General features: G+C 41.5%; 2 protein-coding genes across 4 annotated transcripts in view; one reads left to right on the top strand and one right to left on the bottom strand.

Annotated features, from left to right (window-relative positions):
• Nucleotides 1-3,215, top strand: part of pacsin3 (protein kinase C and casein kinase substrate in neurons 3) — a 32,442-nt gene extending 29,227 nt beyond the window's left edge. For both annotated transcript variants that reach the window (XM_030723375.1, XM_030723380.1), the window contains one exon: nucleotides 1,575-3,215. In XM_030723375.1, coding sequence (XP_030579235.1) covers nucleotides 1,575-1,690 — 116 coding nt within the window. In that variant the 3' untranslated portion in view covers nucleotides 1,691-3,215. The remainder of the gene's footprint in view (nucleotides 1-1,574) is intronic.
• A 2,711-nt stretch (nucleotides 3,216-5,926) lies between these two features.
• The window catches only part of LOC115774196 (Golgi apparatus protein 1-like), a 28,527-nt gene continuing 21,209 nt past the window's right edge, over nucleotides 5,927-13,244 (bottom strand). For both annotated transcript variants that reach the window (XM_030721354.1, XM_030721362.1), the window contains 6 exons: nucleotides 13,080-13,222; nucleotides 12,786-12,887; nucleotides 11,662-11,769; nucleotides 10,948-11,068; nucleotides 10,439-10,545; nucleotides 5,927-10,127 (listed from right to left, as the gene is read on the bottom strand). In XM_030721354.1, the coding sequence (XP_030577214.1) occupies nucleotides 9,960-10,127; nucleotides 10,439-10,545; nucleotides 10,948-11,068; nucleotides 11,662-11,769; nucleotides 12,786-12,887; nucleotides 13,080-13,222 (749 nt within the window). In that variant the 3' untranslated portion in view covers nucleotides 5,927-9,959. The remainder of the gene's footprint in view (nucleotides 10,128-10,438; nucleotides 10,546-10,947; nucleotides 11,069-11,661; nucleotides 11,770-12,785; nucleotides 12,888-13,079; nucleotides 13,223-13,244) is intronic.

Raw genomic sequence — 13,244 nt, 5'->3', positions numbered from 1 at the left:
TGTAAGTTGCTTGTTGCCTTGTGTAAAGGGTCACAAAGAGCATTCTGCAGCAAAAATCTCCTCATGATTGATTAGTGAGTCTGCAGACGGGTCGGCATCTTTCATGTAAACTACAGGCGACTCTGGCAACCTGCTAGTGAGCAATCACAAGGAGGGTTTTGGTGCAGCACTCTCTTTGTGACCCATTTCACCTGGCAACAGCAAGCAACCTCCATCCAACCACTTGCCAACTCGCTGGGGAATACACATTTTTCCCTAGCGACTAGAGGTTGCCAGGGGTTCACAACTGGTCTCTAGGCCTGTATGAGTGAGGCGTTTCCTGTGTGCCGTGTATGGAATATTAATATCATTTTTATGTTTAAAGCCGTTCCACAGAAAATGTTTGGCAAAAGATATGGGAACATATCTCGTTTATGCAGTTAAATACATCCAAAAAAAAATGTGGACATTAATTCACTGTAAAATTCATATATGATGTTACAGTTTTCCTAAATGAAAGAACTGATGGATTTGGGTCAGGTTTAAAGAAAATCATGTAGTGAAAGTTGACATAAGAGAATTGTACAAATATATAAAACACATTGACAAATATCTGAGAGATAAACACAAAAAGTTTGTTTTGTCCAGTGACAAAAAAATGCTTTCTTTGAAAATACAGAAATAAGGAAAAAAAATCTAATGTGAAACCCGACAGTGAGCTCACAGAGGTTTTAAAGTGTGTGTGTGTGTGTGTGTGTGTGTGTGTGTGTGTGTGCGTGCGTGCATGTGCGGTAACTCACACCAAGTTAATGGGGTTTGATGGAACCACAGAGGGACAGACCTTAGTTAGGAACAGCTTAACCCAGCTCAGCTCAGCTTAGCCTGAACCGCACCAGATCCTTCATGGACTCAGACAGCTGTCCTCATAGAGCGAGGTTTTTTATTTGCTTGAAAGATTGGGAGAGTCGGAGCAAGCTTGTTTACATAGCACATTAAAACATGAGACATTCTGAGTGCTTTTACACAACGTAACCTGCATTAGCTTCTGTAAGGCCTGCCCTCTGAGTCTTGCTCTTTTAGGGAGCAAACTCTGGCAGCATTTTCTGTACTGTCATATTTAGAAAGATGTGATATAATGACCAAAGTTTTTATCAGATGGGAGAAAATCAGGAAACGGCATTATATTTTCTGTCAGAGTCAAAACCATACTGTGAACAAACCCAGTGAGACCAGCACTTTAATAAGCACAGATAATCACCAAATCCACTGCATATATGTGGACCAAACACTCACCCTGTCACATTCATTTCACTGCTTTGACAATTCATCTATATAAATATACATATTCATACATGAGGAGACGAACTCTAGAAGATAATCGGGAGCCTAGCTGTGACGAGCTGAAAGAGTAACCAGTAAAAAGTGGATTTTGCCCTCCTGTTTTTAACTTTGGATTTGTAAACATGAGGCCAAAGTCCTGTTTTTCTTCATTTTCCTGCAATAAAAAAAGTTCAGGAACATCCAATCAGTCTACAATTATTCATTTAAATGAACATGACTAAAACCGAATTGACTTTCCATCGTCATCCTTTCAGGCGAGGAGCTGCTGAAGCTGGGAGAGGAGGATGAGCAGGGCTGGTGTAAAGGACAGCTAAGCAACGGCCAGATTGGCCTCTACCCCGCCAACTACGTGCAGGTCAGTGCGTCCTGATGGCCCTCCCACTGTGGTCATGCAAGAGCAAAACTGCAATCAAGAAGCCAGGACTAATACAAAGCTGTTAGTGCTGAATTGTAGACCCACCCTTTTTGAAACCATACATTTTTGGGGTTGCTGACTGTAAATTTTTTTTTTTTTTTTTTTTTAAAGCATGTTTTTGAAAATTCAATGAGTGCAAAAGTCCCCTTTTTGTGATGGGGGTGTTCACTCAATAAGAGGTCAGCGGCACTGTTGATTAAAAGAAGCTTTACAGGCAGAAAAGTATCCAGAGGCCTGCCAAAGCAAACTGTACACATGTTGTAAAACACGTAAGTGTATTCACATGAAATATTTGTTTTCTAAAGGGATGTTTTATTAAAGACCGAATACTGAATCAAAAAAGACAAAGACTAGGTGGAGATGAGGTGAACAGCAACCATCACAGCTGACTGCAAGTGTCTAACTCCGTAGATTTCAGTGTAGTTTTTGAGTTTTCTTGGATCCAGCATCTAGAGGCCACGAGAGGAGCTCCACAGTTTCCTCTGCTCGCCTGTGGTGAAGAAATAACAAAACCCAGTTAAACACTGACTGTGCCTTAGTCGCTAAGGTCTGGAATATGCTGCGCCGCCCTGCAGTCTGACTGAGGAATTACAGCCTGTATGTGTGCAGAGCCGCCCTGCTGTCCTGACTGAGGAATTACAGCCTGTATGTGTGCAGCGCCGCCCTGCTGTCCTGACTGAGGAATTACAGCCTGTATGTGTGCAGCGCCGCCCTGCTGTCTGACTGAGGAATTACAGCCTGTATGTGTGCAGCGCCGCCCTGCTGTCTGACTGAGGAATTACAGCTGTCTGTCGGATTGTAATGAGCTCGTCCTTCGTCTAAACATGGAAGAAATCTTTAAAATTTTGGGTACTTTAAAAATAAATTTGATTATGCAGGCAGCACTTGATAGGTTTTCATTTAGCTTGATAATTGTGGGCTTTGGTTACTTTTTAGACTCATGTTTTATTCGATAGCTTTGTTCATATTAAGTCAATTGATTTTTGAGTAAGAACAATTTAAACAGTTTCTACCTGTTTGTTTTTTTTAAGTCTAGCATTTTGACTGTCAAGCCCACTTACTCTAACACTTTTCCTCCTGATTAATCATTAGCCTGATCAAAGCAGGTAAAGTTTACTGTTAGCTCTGGGTCATTTTAACCTGTATATGGTGGTTTGTTGTTAGTCTGATTTGTTATGCTGGGATCACAATACAAAATCATCTCAGACATCTAAGAAATAAGTAATGAGTTAATATTTTGTCTAAATATGTCAGGTTTGTTTTTTGTTTTTTTCATGTTTAAATTTGTGGCTTGAATATAAGGGAGTCTCTTCTTCCCCTGCTAATCTTAGCCCTGCTACAGCTAACCCACATAGATGTTAAGAGATGTTAGACAAATGAATGCTACTGCATTGCTCTCCTTGGATTCTTTCCTTTTCTTTCCAGAACTGTAACACACACAGTACTTACAGGGGGAAGCAACAATAAAACGCTTTCTGCAGCTGATAGTTTCACAGAAAGTCTTTTGTGCTCATGTTGGTATTGTACATCAGTAATAATTTAATTCAAAAGGGTCCGTGGTCATATATTCTATATTCATGACAGGTGCAGTGAAATTTTAAATATTTCTTTATGGCTTTTAGTCCTATAAAAATCAGGACTCCAGTATATCTGGTAAATTTTCTTTGACACCCTCCACAAAGAGGGTAAGCTACAGAAGGTCATTGCTGAAAAGGTTGACTGTTCAGAGTAATGCACCAAAGCAAAGTTACACGGAGAACTGGGATCAAGCAGCCTTGAGTGGATTTTCGAGAAAAGTGGATTCAAGAACTTGGAGCTTTACAAGGCCTGGGGGGGGGCAGGGCAGCGCAGCAAGAGCCAACACACAGACTACTTCTGAACCTATCCAGCAATCCATTGATGGGGATTCTTGTTTTCTCCATTGTGCACTGCCCACTGTTGCTTTGGAAAGATGACCCCATGTACTTAAATTCATCTACCTTCACTTCCTCTATTCAGTTCAGTATTGTTTATATAGCACCAAATCACAACAGTCACCTTAAGGTGCTTTATATTGTAAGATAAAGACCCCACAATAATTAGAGAAAACCCAACAGTCGAAACGACCCCTATGAGCAGCACTTGGTGACAGTGGGAAGGAAAAACTCCCTTTTAACAAGAAGAAAGAACCAGCAGAACCAGGATCAGTGAAGGTCCGTCATCTGCCACGACCGGCTGGTGCTGAGGGGAGAGAGACAGAGATTAATAATAGCTAATGATTAAGTGCAGAGTGGGGTATAAACAGAGTCAAAATAGGTGAAAAAAAATACTCAGTGCTGAATGAATTACAATAATTCAGCCTAGAAGTAATAAATGCATGAATTAGCCTTTCAGGATCATTATGAGACAGCCCACTGTTGTCTCCCCTAGACATGTCCATATCTCCCCAGGTATGTCATGTGGACCAGCCACCTTCATCCTCTTCTGTAGCTGCCCTCACTTCCTCTTTAATCCTCTCCACTTCCTCCATTCTGTCTCTCTTCATTCACGAGCTTCTGAAAGTGATCCTTCCATCTTTTTAACACACTCTCTTCACTCTTAGTAAATTTCCATTTCTTTCCTTAAACACCCTAACCTGCTGCACATCCTTTCATTCTCAGTCGATACAAGTCCTTTCATTTGCCTTTGCCAACTCTTTCTTTGCCATACACAGAAGGTGTCTACTTTCTTTATTGCTCTGAGTATCCCACTTCTTATTTGCTAAACTCTTGCTTTGAGTACTTTCCTGTACTTCCTCATTCCACCACCGAGACTCTTTTTTTCTGTCCAGAGGATACAGTTTCCCTCAGCACTACAGCTGGACTTTCCTGGTCATCTGGTAACTTCCCTACCACTCAGTCAGTCTCAACTCCTTTCTGAGCTCTGAGCTGCATTTTTCCTTCTTCAGCGTTTAATTCTTGCCTCTGCCTTCATTCACTTCCTCCTGTTGATGTCATCCTAGCTACATTCTCCCCTGACGCCACCTTGTCAGGGGAATTGTATCTGTCTACTATCTCTTTCAGATTGCATCTTCTGTACAGGTTACCTGTGCGGACCTTCCTCCACTCTGATACATCACCCTGTAGGGCACACGCTCAACATTCATTCGTGCATTCTTTTTATCAAAAAGCATTAAACATTACAGTGACCTCTGTCATGTCAAGGCATTCAAATTACTGTTGTCGTAGTGCTGCAGAGGAGAACTGCCGCAAACACATTCACAATGTTTCCAAAAGAAGAGCGAAGAAAACCGAGTCAGTCAATCTGTGGATTCGTTGACATTAATACTGTCTTTATGCAGTCCACTTTAAGAATGAAACATGAATAAGATGCTGTACAGCATCCTGCAGATTGCTGGTGATTGTGTTGTCAAATATACGTGCTGGCCACTTCATTAGGTACACCTATTCAACTGCTTATCACAATATGTAATCAGCCAATCACATGGCAACAACTCACTGTTTTTAGGCATGCAGACATGATGAAGTGGCATGGCTGTTCATGGCAGATGGGCTGGTCTGAGTGTTTTGGAAATTGCTGATCTTCTGATGGCTGCTTCTTGAATGTGACAGTGAGCTCACTGTACCAGATCTCAGTCCAACAGAGGGCCATGAGGTGGAATGGGAAAGGGAGGTGTGGTGGAGTGGTTTGTACCTCACAGCAAATTTTTTTGGGGTTCAAATCCACTGACCGGATGCGGCCTTTCTATGTGGAGTCTCTGTGGGTTCACTCCAGGTATTCCAGCTTCCTCCTACAGTCCAAAGGCATGTGTGTTGGTACACTGGCTGGTGAGTGTGAATGTCTGTTAGCCCTGTGATGGATTTGACAAACTGCACAGGTTTTACTTCTTGCCAGTCGGACTGCAATGCACTCCTGGCATTCAGTGAAGCAGCACAGTGCTAATGAAGTGGCTGGTGAGTGAATAACTGACAGATCTCCAAAAGATCTCTGTGAACTGGCCTCTTGCCCACTCTCTCTCCTCCTCAGAAGCAGAAGGATCAGAGAAACTGGTGAGTTAGGTCAGTTTGTCACCTTCGTTCACTCAGACGTGCACCGTGTTTCTGTGTTTCTTCAGCTGCTGCTGTCTGTTAAAAACACATCGTTAGAGCTGGGACTCATTTTTTTTATTAGGTATTAAAAAGGGACTCAATTTGAGGCGAGGATATGAAAATCTGCACACATTTTTATTAAATCAACAAATTGTATCTGTACAGCAAAATCAAATCTCACAATGATAAATCTGTTACATTTTCATAATACATGGCATATTCTAAAAAGAACAAAACTGCACAGCGATGAAGTTTGTCCACGCAGAGACTTTCGTACCAAACTGGTTTTGATAGCCATCTTTAGATTTCTGTCAGATCTCTTATTCAACGTCGTGACTTCAGACACACACACACAGAAACATACAGGTCGTTAAGGAAAGCTCAAAGTAACGAGTCGTTGCTTCCTGTCACACCGCTGTTCGATTATGCATTCCCGTTTCTCAGAGAGTGTGCTCGCCTTTTTACAATGAGCAGAAATCTTGTGCATTTGTTGCACAATATTCCGCTTTAATATCATTCACGGGTATTAATTCACAACAAAAAGCTGCAAAATATTTGTTCCAAAAAAAAAAAATATCAGGTTACTGTTGAGAAATACTTCTAGAAAGGAAAAAATGAATCTCTGCAGATGTGACGCATCAGATAAAGTGCAAAAGTAAATATTTGTTAATATTTCTTAAGAAAAAGGTTAAATGTCTTTATCTGCTCCATTCTAATTAAAGTTACATGTCATTTAACTGCAAAGCAATAACATGTATGAGTGAATAATAACGGTTAGTGATTTTTCAAAGGGGAAATAAAAGGATTTTGATGTAATCTTAAAATTATTTCCTTTTGGTGCAACTCTTGAACAGGAAATCTACATTAGCAGAACTACAGAAAGCTCTCATGCTGCTCATCAGTTGCTGTTTTGATGAAAAAAAGAATTTGAGTCTCTTTTACCTGGTAAAATGACCCACTTCCAGTGTTATATGTGGAATATATGACTCAAGCTTGAGCTGACTCAAGGTGATCCCTTGTGGAAACAATTCAGAATGATGTAAATCACGTATTAAAATCACCGCAGTTCAACTTGACTGGTGAAACCCACCTCACTGTGGCACATAGGCCACACCCACAACCAATAAGCTTTTAGATCTCTATGACTTTTATGTGTCAGCTTTAGAAGGTGCTGGTTCATGTCTTAAGTTTAAGACATGAATCTGCACCTCTGCGCACCACAGCAGAGATGTGGTTTTGACAGACTGTAGATAAAAGATGGTCTAAAAGGAAAGCCAGTGTGGAAGGATTCTTTGTACAGCTTGGATGATGTAGACCAATACATATTCTGATACTTGGTGATTAAAATAATCTGACATTCTGATATATCTGATGATTTTTTTCTTTCTTTGATCAGCCGGTTATTGTGTTTGTGGTGCTCCAAACACACATTGCCAATAGCGAAGTTGCAGAGTGCCCTCTGTTGGGCAAACTGTGCAACTTCAATGCTCATAACATGTTTAAACTGTTTCACTCCTCTCTTCTTTACTTTTTCAATTTTATTTTTACTTTATTTATCAGCTATTATAAATGGTGATACTGATAGATCGGCAAATAGTTGATATCGGCTGATATTATCGGCCATTATTAGCTCTAATTCTTTGTAATGGTTTCAAAATGCCATGAAGATGATGATGACCAAATTGCTCAAGTCATAACAGGATTTCACGAAACAAAGGGTGATATTAGTAGTGGGTAAAAAAATATTCAGGGTTAATGACAAATTCCTCAACTGCTGCTCTTATTATTTATCATTTTTCTATAATTTGATGCCAGTGGCTGATAAAGTTTTGTAATTATTTAAAATTAAAAAAATAGCTGAAGAGGATAGCAATATCCTCACAATGTGTAGGAAACAATACACGGATCCACAGGATATTATTTGAAAATCAAACCAGAAAATAATAGTGGAATTAATTTATTAAAACATGGCAAATTAGCTTATCAGGATATCGCCTTTCTGGTCGATCAAACATGAAAGGAGTGGGAGTCATATACACAGAGAATTGAGCAGCATAAGAACAAGTTGGGTTTCTGTATTAAACTGATGAGTAAATGACAAATTACATTATGTAAAATTGTTTAGTTGATGTCACCATATTTTCCATCCAAGAAGGCTGCTGCACACAGGTTGTTTTGAGTGTAATAACCAAAAACCTTCAAAAGTACATTACAAGGCCCAAGGAGAAGCTTTTTGATGGATTATAGCAGCTTAGGTTGGGTTTAATAGTGCTCTCTGGTACATCACTAATAAAGCAGGAATAAAGCAGATGATGGCAAAATATCAAAAACTGAATCTGCAGCCTCTATTTTGACCACCACTGCTTTTATCAGACTTTTTTCACCTCTTTGAGGTGCTTTTTTGTAATTAACCTCTGGAGAATGTGACTAAAGCTTTCACCATGAAAGGGCAGCGCCTTACCAGCAGGTCTACTGAAGTAGAATGGTTCCTGTAGGTTCCTTGCTGTCAGCAGGTGAAACTTGTCACAAAGAGGTATGTGATGGTGCATAGTTTGCATTAAAGACACTGACCTGTCTGCAAATGCTCCCCAACCACTCAGAGGGCGCGACGCAAACCACAAACAAATTGTTCACTGTCTGAGTAAAAGTTGCATCTTTTGAAATGTGTTGGTTTCAATGGTAAGGCACAACTTTGACTGGGCTCCATTTCTGGTTTGTAATGCACTTTTCCCCAAGTTTCACGACCGCTTGGTGGTAGCTGAAGTGTTTCCAGACAGGTTGGCATCTTCCATGCAAACTATGGAAAATCGCACCAATCTGCTTTTGACCAAAACAATCACAATCATCTTTGTGACCGATTTTCCTTAGCGACAGCCAGCAACCTCTAGAAACCGCTCACCAACCGGTCAGGGAATACACAATTTTCCCTACCAACCAGGGGTTAGCGGGGGGGTTGCTGACTGGTCTCTAGGCCTGTGTGACTAAGCCCTTACTTGCCTGCCTATTTTCTCAAGATGTTTTGCTTTTCTGCCTGGATCCAATTTTATACAAGAATGACCTGCAAGTTTAAACAAAAGTACCATCTCATGGTACAAAATACATGAAAGTACAGCCCAGTCCTAGTTCAGCTGCAGCTGATATTTCTTCAACACCATACACACATACATGAAGTCATAACAGTTGTTTCTTCACATTCTGATCAAAATTTCAGTTAACTTTGGAAGGCTTGAAACCGTTTACAATGAGTACCTTTAAAGCTTCATCATACCTAGCTGTACTTCTCTGTATGTCTCACTGTCGACTTCAAAATCTGTCTTTAGCTGGACTTCCAGAAAACAAAAAAAAACAAACAAGCTCAAGTAATTAGAACGTCATCAGATTTCAGAATCACAGATCAACAATAAATAAGGCATAAATCTAAAAAAAAAAAAAAGAAAAAAAAAGTGCAATGAAGTTATCATTTAAATTAAGCTTTAAAAGCATGTGCACATGACATTCCAGTTAATGACAATAATGAGACCAGCTGGACCTTCATTTTCAGTCAGTAGCAAACGAGATGCGTCTGAAGGGGTCCAAATGAAGGAGAGGATGGGACTTCATGACTGATGAGAAAATGTATCAAAGCTACAGGAACGTACCAGAGTTCAACCGCAAAGCTTGCCGCAAGGTTTTCATGCGTGATTCAGACAGCTGCAGTCACTTCCAAAGAAACTGTTTCCTGTTGCACCACATGCTCCAGTCTCCATTAAATATCACAAAAATAAAAGCGTCAGGACTGGACGAGGAGAAAGCAATCCTAGCCTCAGAAGTGGCAGCCCTCAGTCACATCAAGAACAGCGCTTAGTTAGAAACTCAAATGATGCTGGACGAGCCCAAAAAACATCCTCAGCGAAAGCAGATTTGTTGGAAAAAAACATGATTGAGGGAAATCACTTGAATCAGACAGCCAGTGCTATCGAAGAGTTTGGAGATGCCCAAATGGAGATTTAAGGATTTAAGGGGGATAATGGGGTCCAGAGGTGGGCACCGGTGTTGGCACTGTGCAGGTTGGCTGGTTACAGATCGAGCATCTGAGAGGAGAAAAGGAAGAGGAGGAGCAAGGATGGGAGAAGGCGCAAGGAGTCAGTTCCTTCTGAAGCATCGGGGCGCTCTGTCCTCTACCGGTCCTTCAGTTCTCTCGTCACTCGCTTGGTGATGCGACCGCACAGCAGCCCCACCAGGAAGAGGACGCACACGCTCAGTGCGATCATGAACAGGATGTAGTTCTTGGAGGGTGACGTCATCACCTGCACGGCCAAGTCTGAGAAGCCTTCTGCTGGAGCCACCTATAGCACAGACAGAGGGGTTAATATCCAGGTAAGAGTGAATAGCAGCGTTTGTATGTGAGAGTGAGAAATCTTCACACTAATGGATGGATTAGTGCAGAAAGTGACATTAGATCATGCATCTCAACAACTCTTCCTCTGATGCCGCCTGCATGTTGATGTTAGGGCATCACAACAACCATGGGTCCCACTGTCAGTGTAACTTAACTCTTAGCAACAAAGCAAACAAGACTGAAACATGTCTCAGATAAAAAAAAAAACAAAACAAAAAACTCCAACACATGGGAACCAGGGGAACGCCTGGTGTTTACCTTTGCAGCATAGCTCCACATGTCGATGCGGTCTTGAAGTCTCTTCTTACACTCAGGCTGCAAACGAACTCTCTTGTCCTGCAACGCTTCCATCAGGCACGACATCTCTGCAAGCCGAGAGAGAAAAATCAAATTCTGAGGATCAAAACTGAAAAAGTAAACTTTCATTGGTTAGTGAGTGGACTCTGATTAAAAGCCTTTCATGGCTCAATCTTAATCAGCCTGAAACCCCTCACCCCCCCCCGCCGGTCGCAGCAGATGACTGCCCCTCCCTGAGCCTGGTTCTGATGGAAGTTTCTTCCTGTTAAAAGGGAGTTTTTCCTTCCCACTGTGGCCAACTGCTTGCTCATACGGAGTCGTCTGATTGTTGGGTTTTCTCTGTATTATTTAGGGTCTTTACCTTACAATATAAAGTGCCTTGAGGTGACTGTTTGTTGTGATTTGGCGCTATATAAATTGAACTGAAAGAGTTCTGCACAGGTAGAAAAATGTTGTGTGAAAGCACCCACGTCGTCCTCTGCCTGGCGGGATGGCAGCACAGTGGTGTTTCAGGTCCAGAGCGCAGGCCGTGTGGAGGACCGGGTCCACAAAAATGTCCGCCTTACTCTCCTTTAGCATGTTCAGGACTTCCTGCAAACAAAACGAATACGTTAAATCTGAGCTTTCAACACTTGGTTCAGGAACGTTTCATGGCCAGAAAATGCTTACTGGATCTGCGTTCATTAGTTCCCTGATATTTACAGTCTGTCCTCGTCATGCTTGTGTTTTGGTTGAACACGCTTCTCGACTTTGCTTTATTTGAGTCTTTTTATAAGGCTTGTTTTTCGGTCTGTGAGTGGGCTCTCATCTTGCTCAGTTAAACTGTGATGTTCTGGAGGTTTAGAGAGCTTTATCTTTATTTGATATTCTGAATGAACAGAATGAGATCCTCTAGAAGCAAAGGCCCCGCTGAAACCAATGTTTCTCATCTGTGTGTTCAGACGTTGGCCCCCTCCTCTATGCTCCCTTCACAAACTCTACCATCATTCTGTGACTAACTGTGGCAGTTACCGTATTTAGACAAGCAACAAGCTCAACAAGCTCGTATCATATCTTTCCATTCATATTTTGCCTGATGAGTTTCAAAGCATAAAGATACATTCAACTACATTTTTAGCCAATAAAAATATGCTAAAATCAGGATAATCTTATGTTGCACTGCAGACACAATCTAGTAACTGTACCTTTTTACAGGCTTCCTGTTTGATTTTAAGCAGGTTGACTTTCAGACACTCTTCCACCTGACCAGTCTGCTCCTGAGCAGCTGCCTCCTCTGCACACAATCTAGAGATCTGCAGGGCGAAAAAAAAGGAGGTGAGAAAAAGAAGAAACAGGAAGAAAATTTGAGGAAACCTGATAAGAAGTCAGACAGAGGTCCAAAAAAAAAAAAGAAGCTTGTGCTCTGTCAGCTGTAAATCTTATAAAGGGATTTATGCTATTATGCACAACTATGTTGTTGACTTAAATCCTTCTTCTACCAAAGAGGTGCTGCTAACAGATGTAATGTACAAACATTTTGTGGGTCATGTCATAGCACTTTAATCTCTCCTGTTCTTTACACCTTCAGCACTGGAGAGCTATCATTTTGTTCATTTGAGAGTGTGCTTTTAGAAATGAGTACATCAGAGGGGCAGCTCAGGTTGAGAGGCTCGGAGACAAAGAGAGGCAAAGCTGAGATATTTTGTACATGTCAAGAGGAGGGAAAGTGGATATATTGGACAAAGGATGGTGAATATGAAGCTCCCCCACAGGAGGAAAAGAGGGAAAACTGAGAAGATTCACTGATGTAGTGAAGGAGGACTGCGGAGGGTTGGTGTGTGATGTAGGGATAGGGCAGGGGGTCAGCAACCTGTAATCTGGAAAGAGCCATTTGAACCCGGTTTCCACGGAAAACAAAACAGTGAGAGCCGCAAATACTAGCGGAAGCCGGTAGCTGCTACCACGAGTGACGCATATATTGAGAAACAAAAAAAAATAGATAATTAAAAATGATTTTATTTTAATATTTAAAGATCACAATAATGTTCCAATTTAAAACTACAACAAAAACCGAACTGACTTCAATTGGATACTTATAATTTACAGATTAAGCCTGGATGAGCCGCGGGTTGTCGACCCCTGCGATAGGGTGAGATGGAGGCAGATGATCTGCTGTGGAGAACACTAAAGGAAGCAGCTGAAAAGAGGAGAATCCAACAGGTAGCCTGACTGTGTGCTGAATAATACACAAATCCTCTTAACATATTTCATTTTCATTTTGTCTTGTGAATTTTTAATTTGTTTGAACTGTGTGTGTGTCACCACGTACTTCTTCTGAGCAGTGCATCTGTAGCTGTCGGTCCAGTCTGTAGTCGAGCGCCGATTCCTGGAGAATCACTCTGATCTGATCTTCACAGTCTGAAGACAATCTCTAAACCAAACCCCAGTCAGGAAACACACAATTTAACACAACAATCAGGATGTTACAGATTCTGCATTTCAAGACTATTAAAAGACGTACACTACAACTTACAGCAGAAACAACATTATGTTTAAAACCAACACAACATTAGTGGAAGGCTTTGCACCTTTCAGTATCTGCAGTACGGTGTTGTGCTCTAACCTGGTCAGCATATTTGAGTTTGAGGCAGGCGATGACCTGACCCTCCAGCTCGCTGTCCTCGCTGGCTTTGCTCAGGATGGACTGGCAGAACTTTGGGATGTCGGCTCGACACGCCTTCCTCAGCACTGGGTTCAGCCTGTAGTCTGAGGGAGGAAGAGAAGGATG

This window comes from Archocentrus centrarchus, chromosome 3 (genome assembly GCF_007364275.1).
Source record: "Archocentrus centrarchus isolate MPI-CPG fArcCen1 chromosome 3, fArcCen1, whole genome shotgun sequence".
NCBI lineage: Eukaryota > Metazoa > Chordata > Actinopteri > Cichliformes > Cichlidae > Archocentrus > Archocentrus centrarchus.
This window is presented reverse-complemented; position numbering and strand designations above follow the sequence as displayed.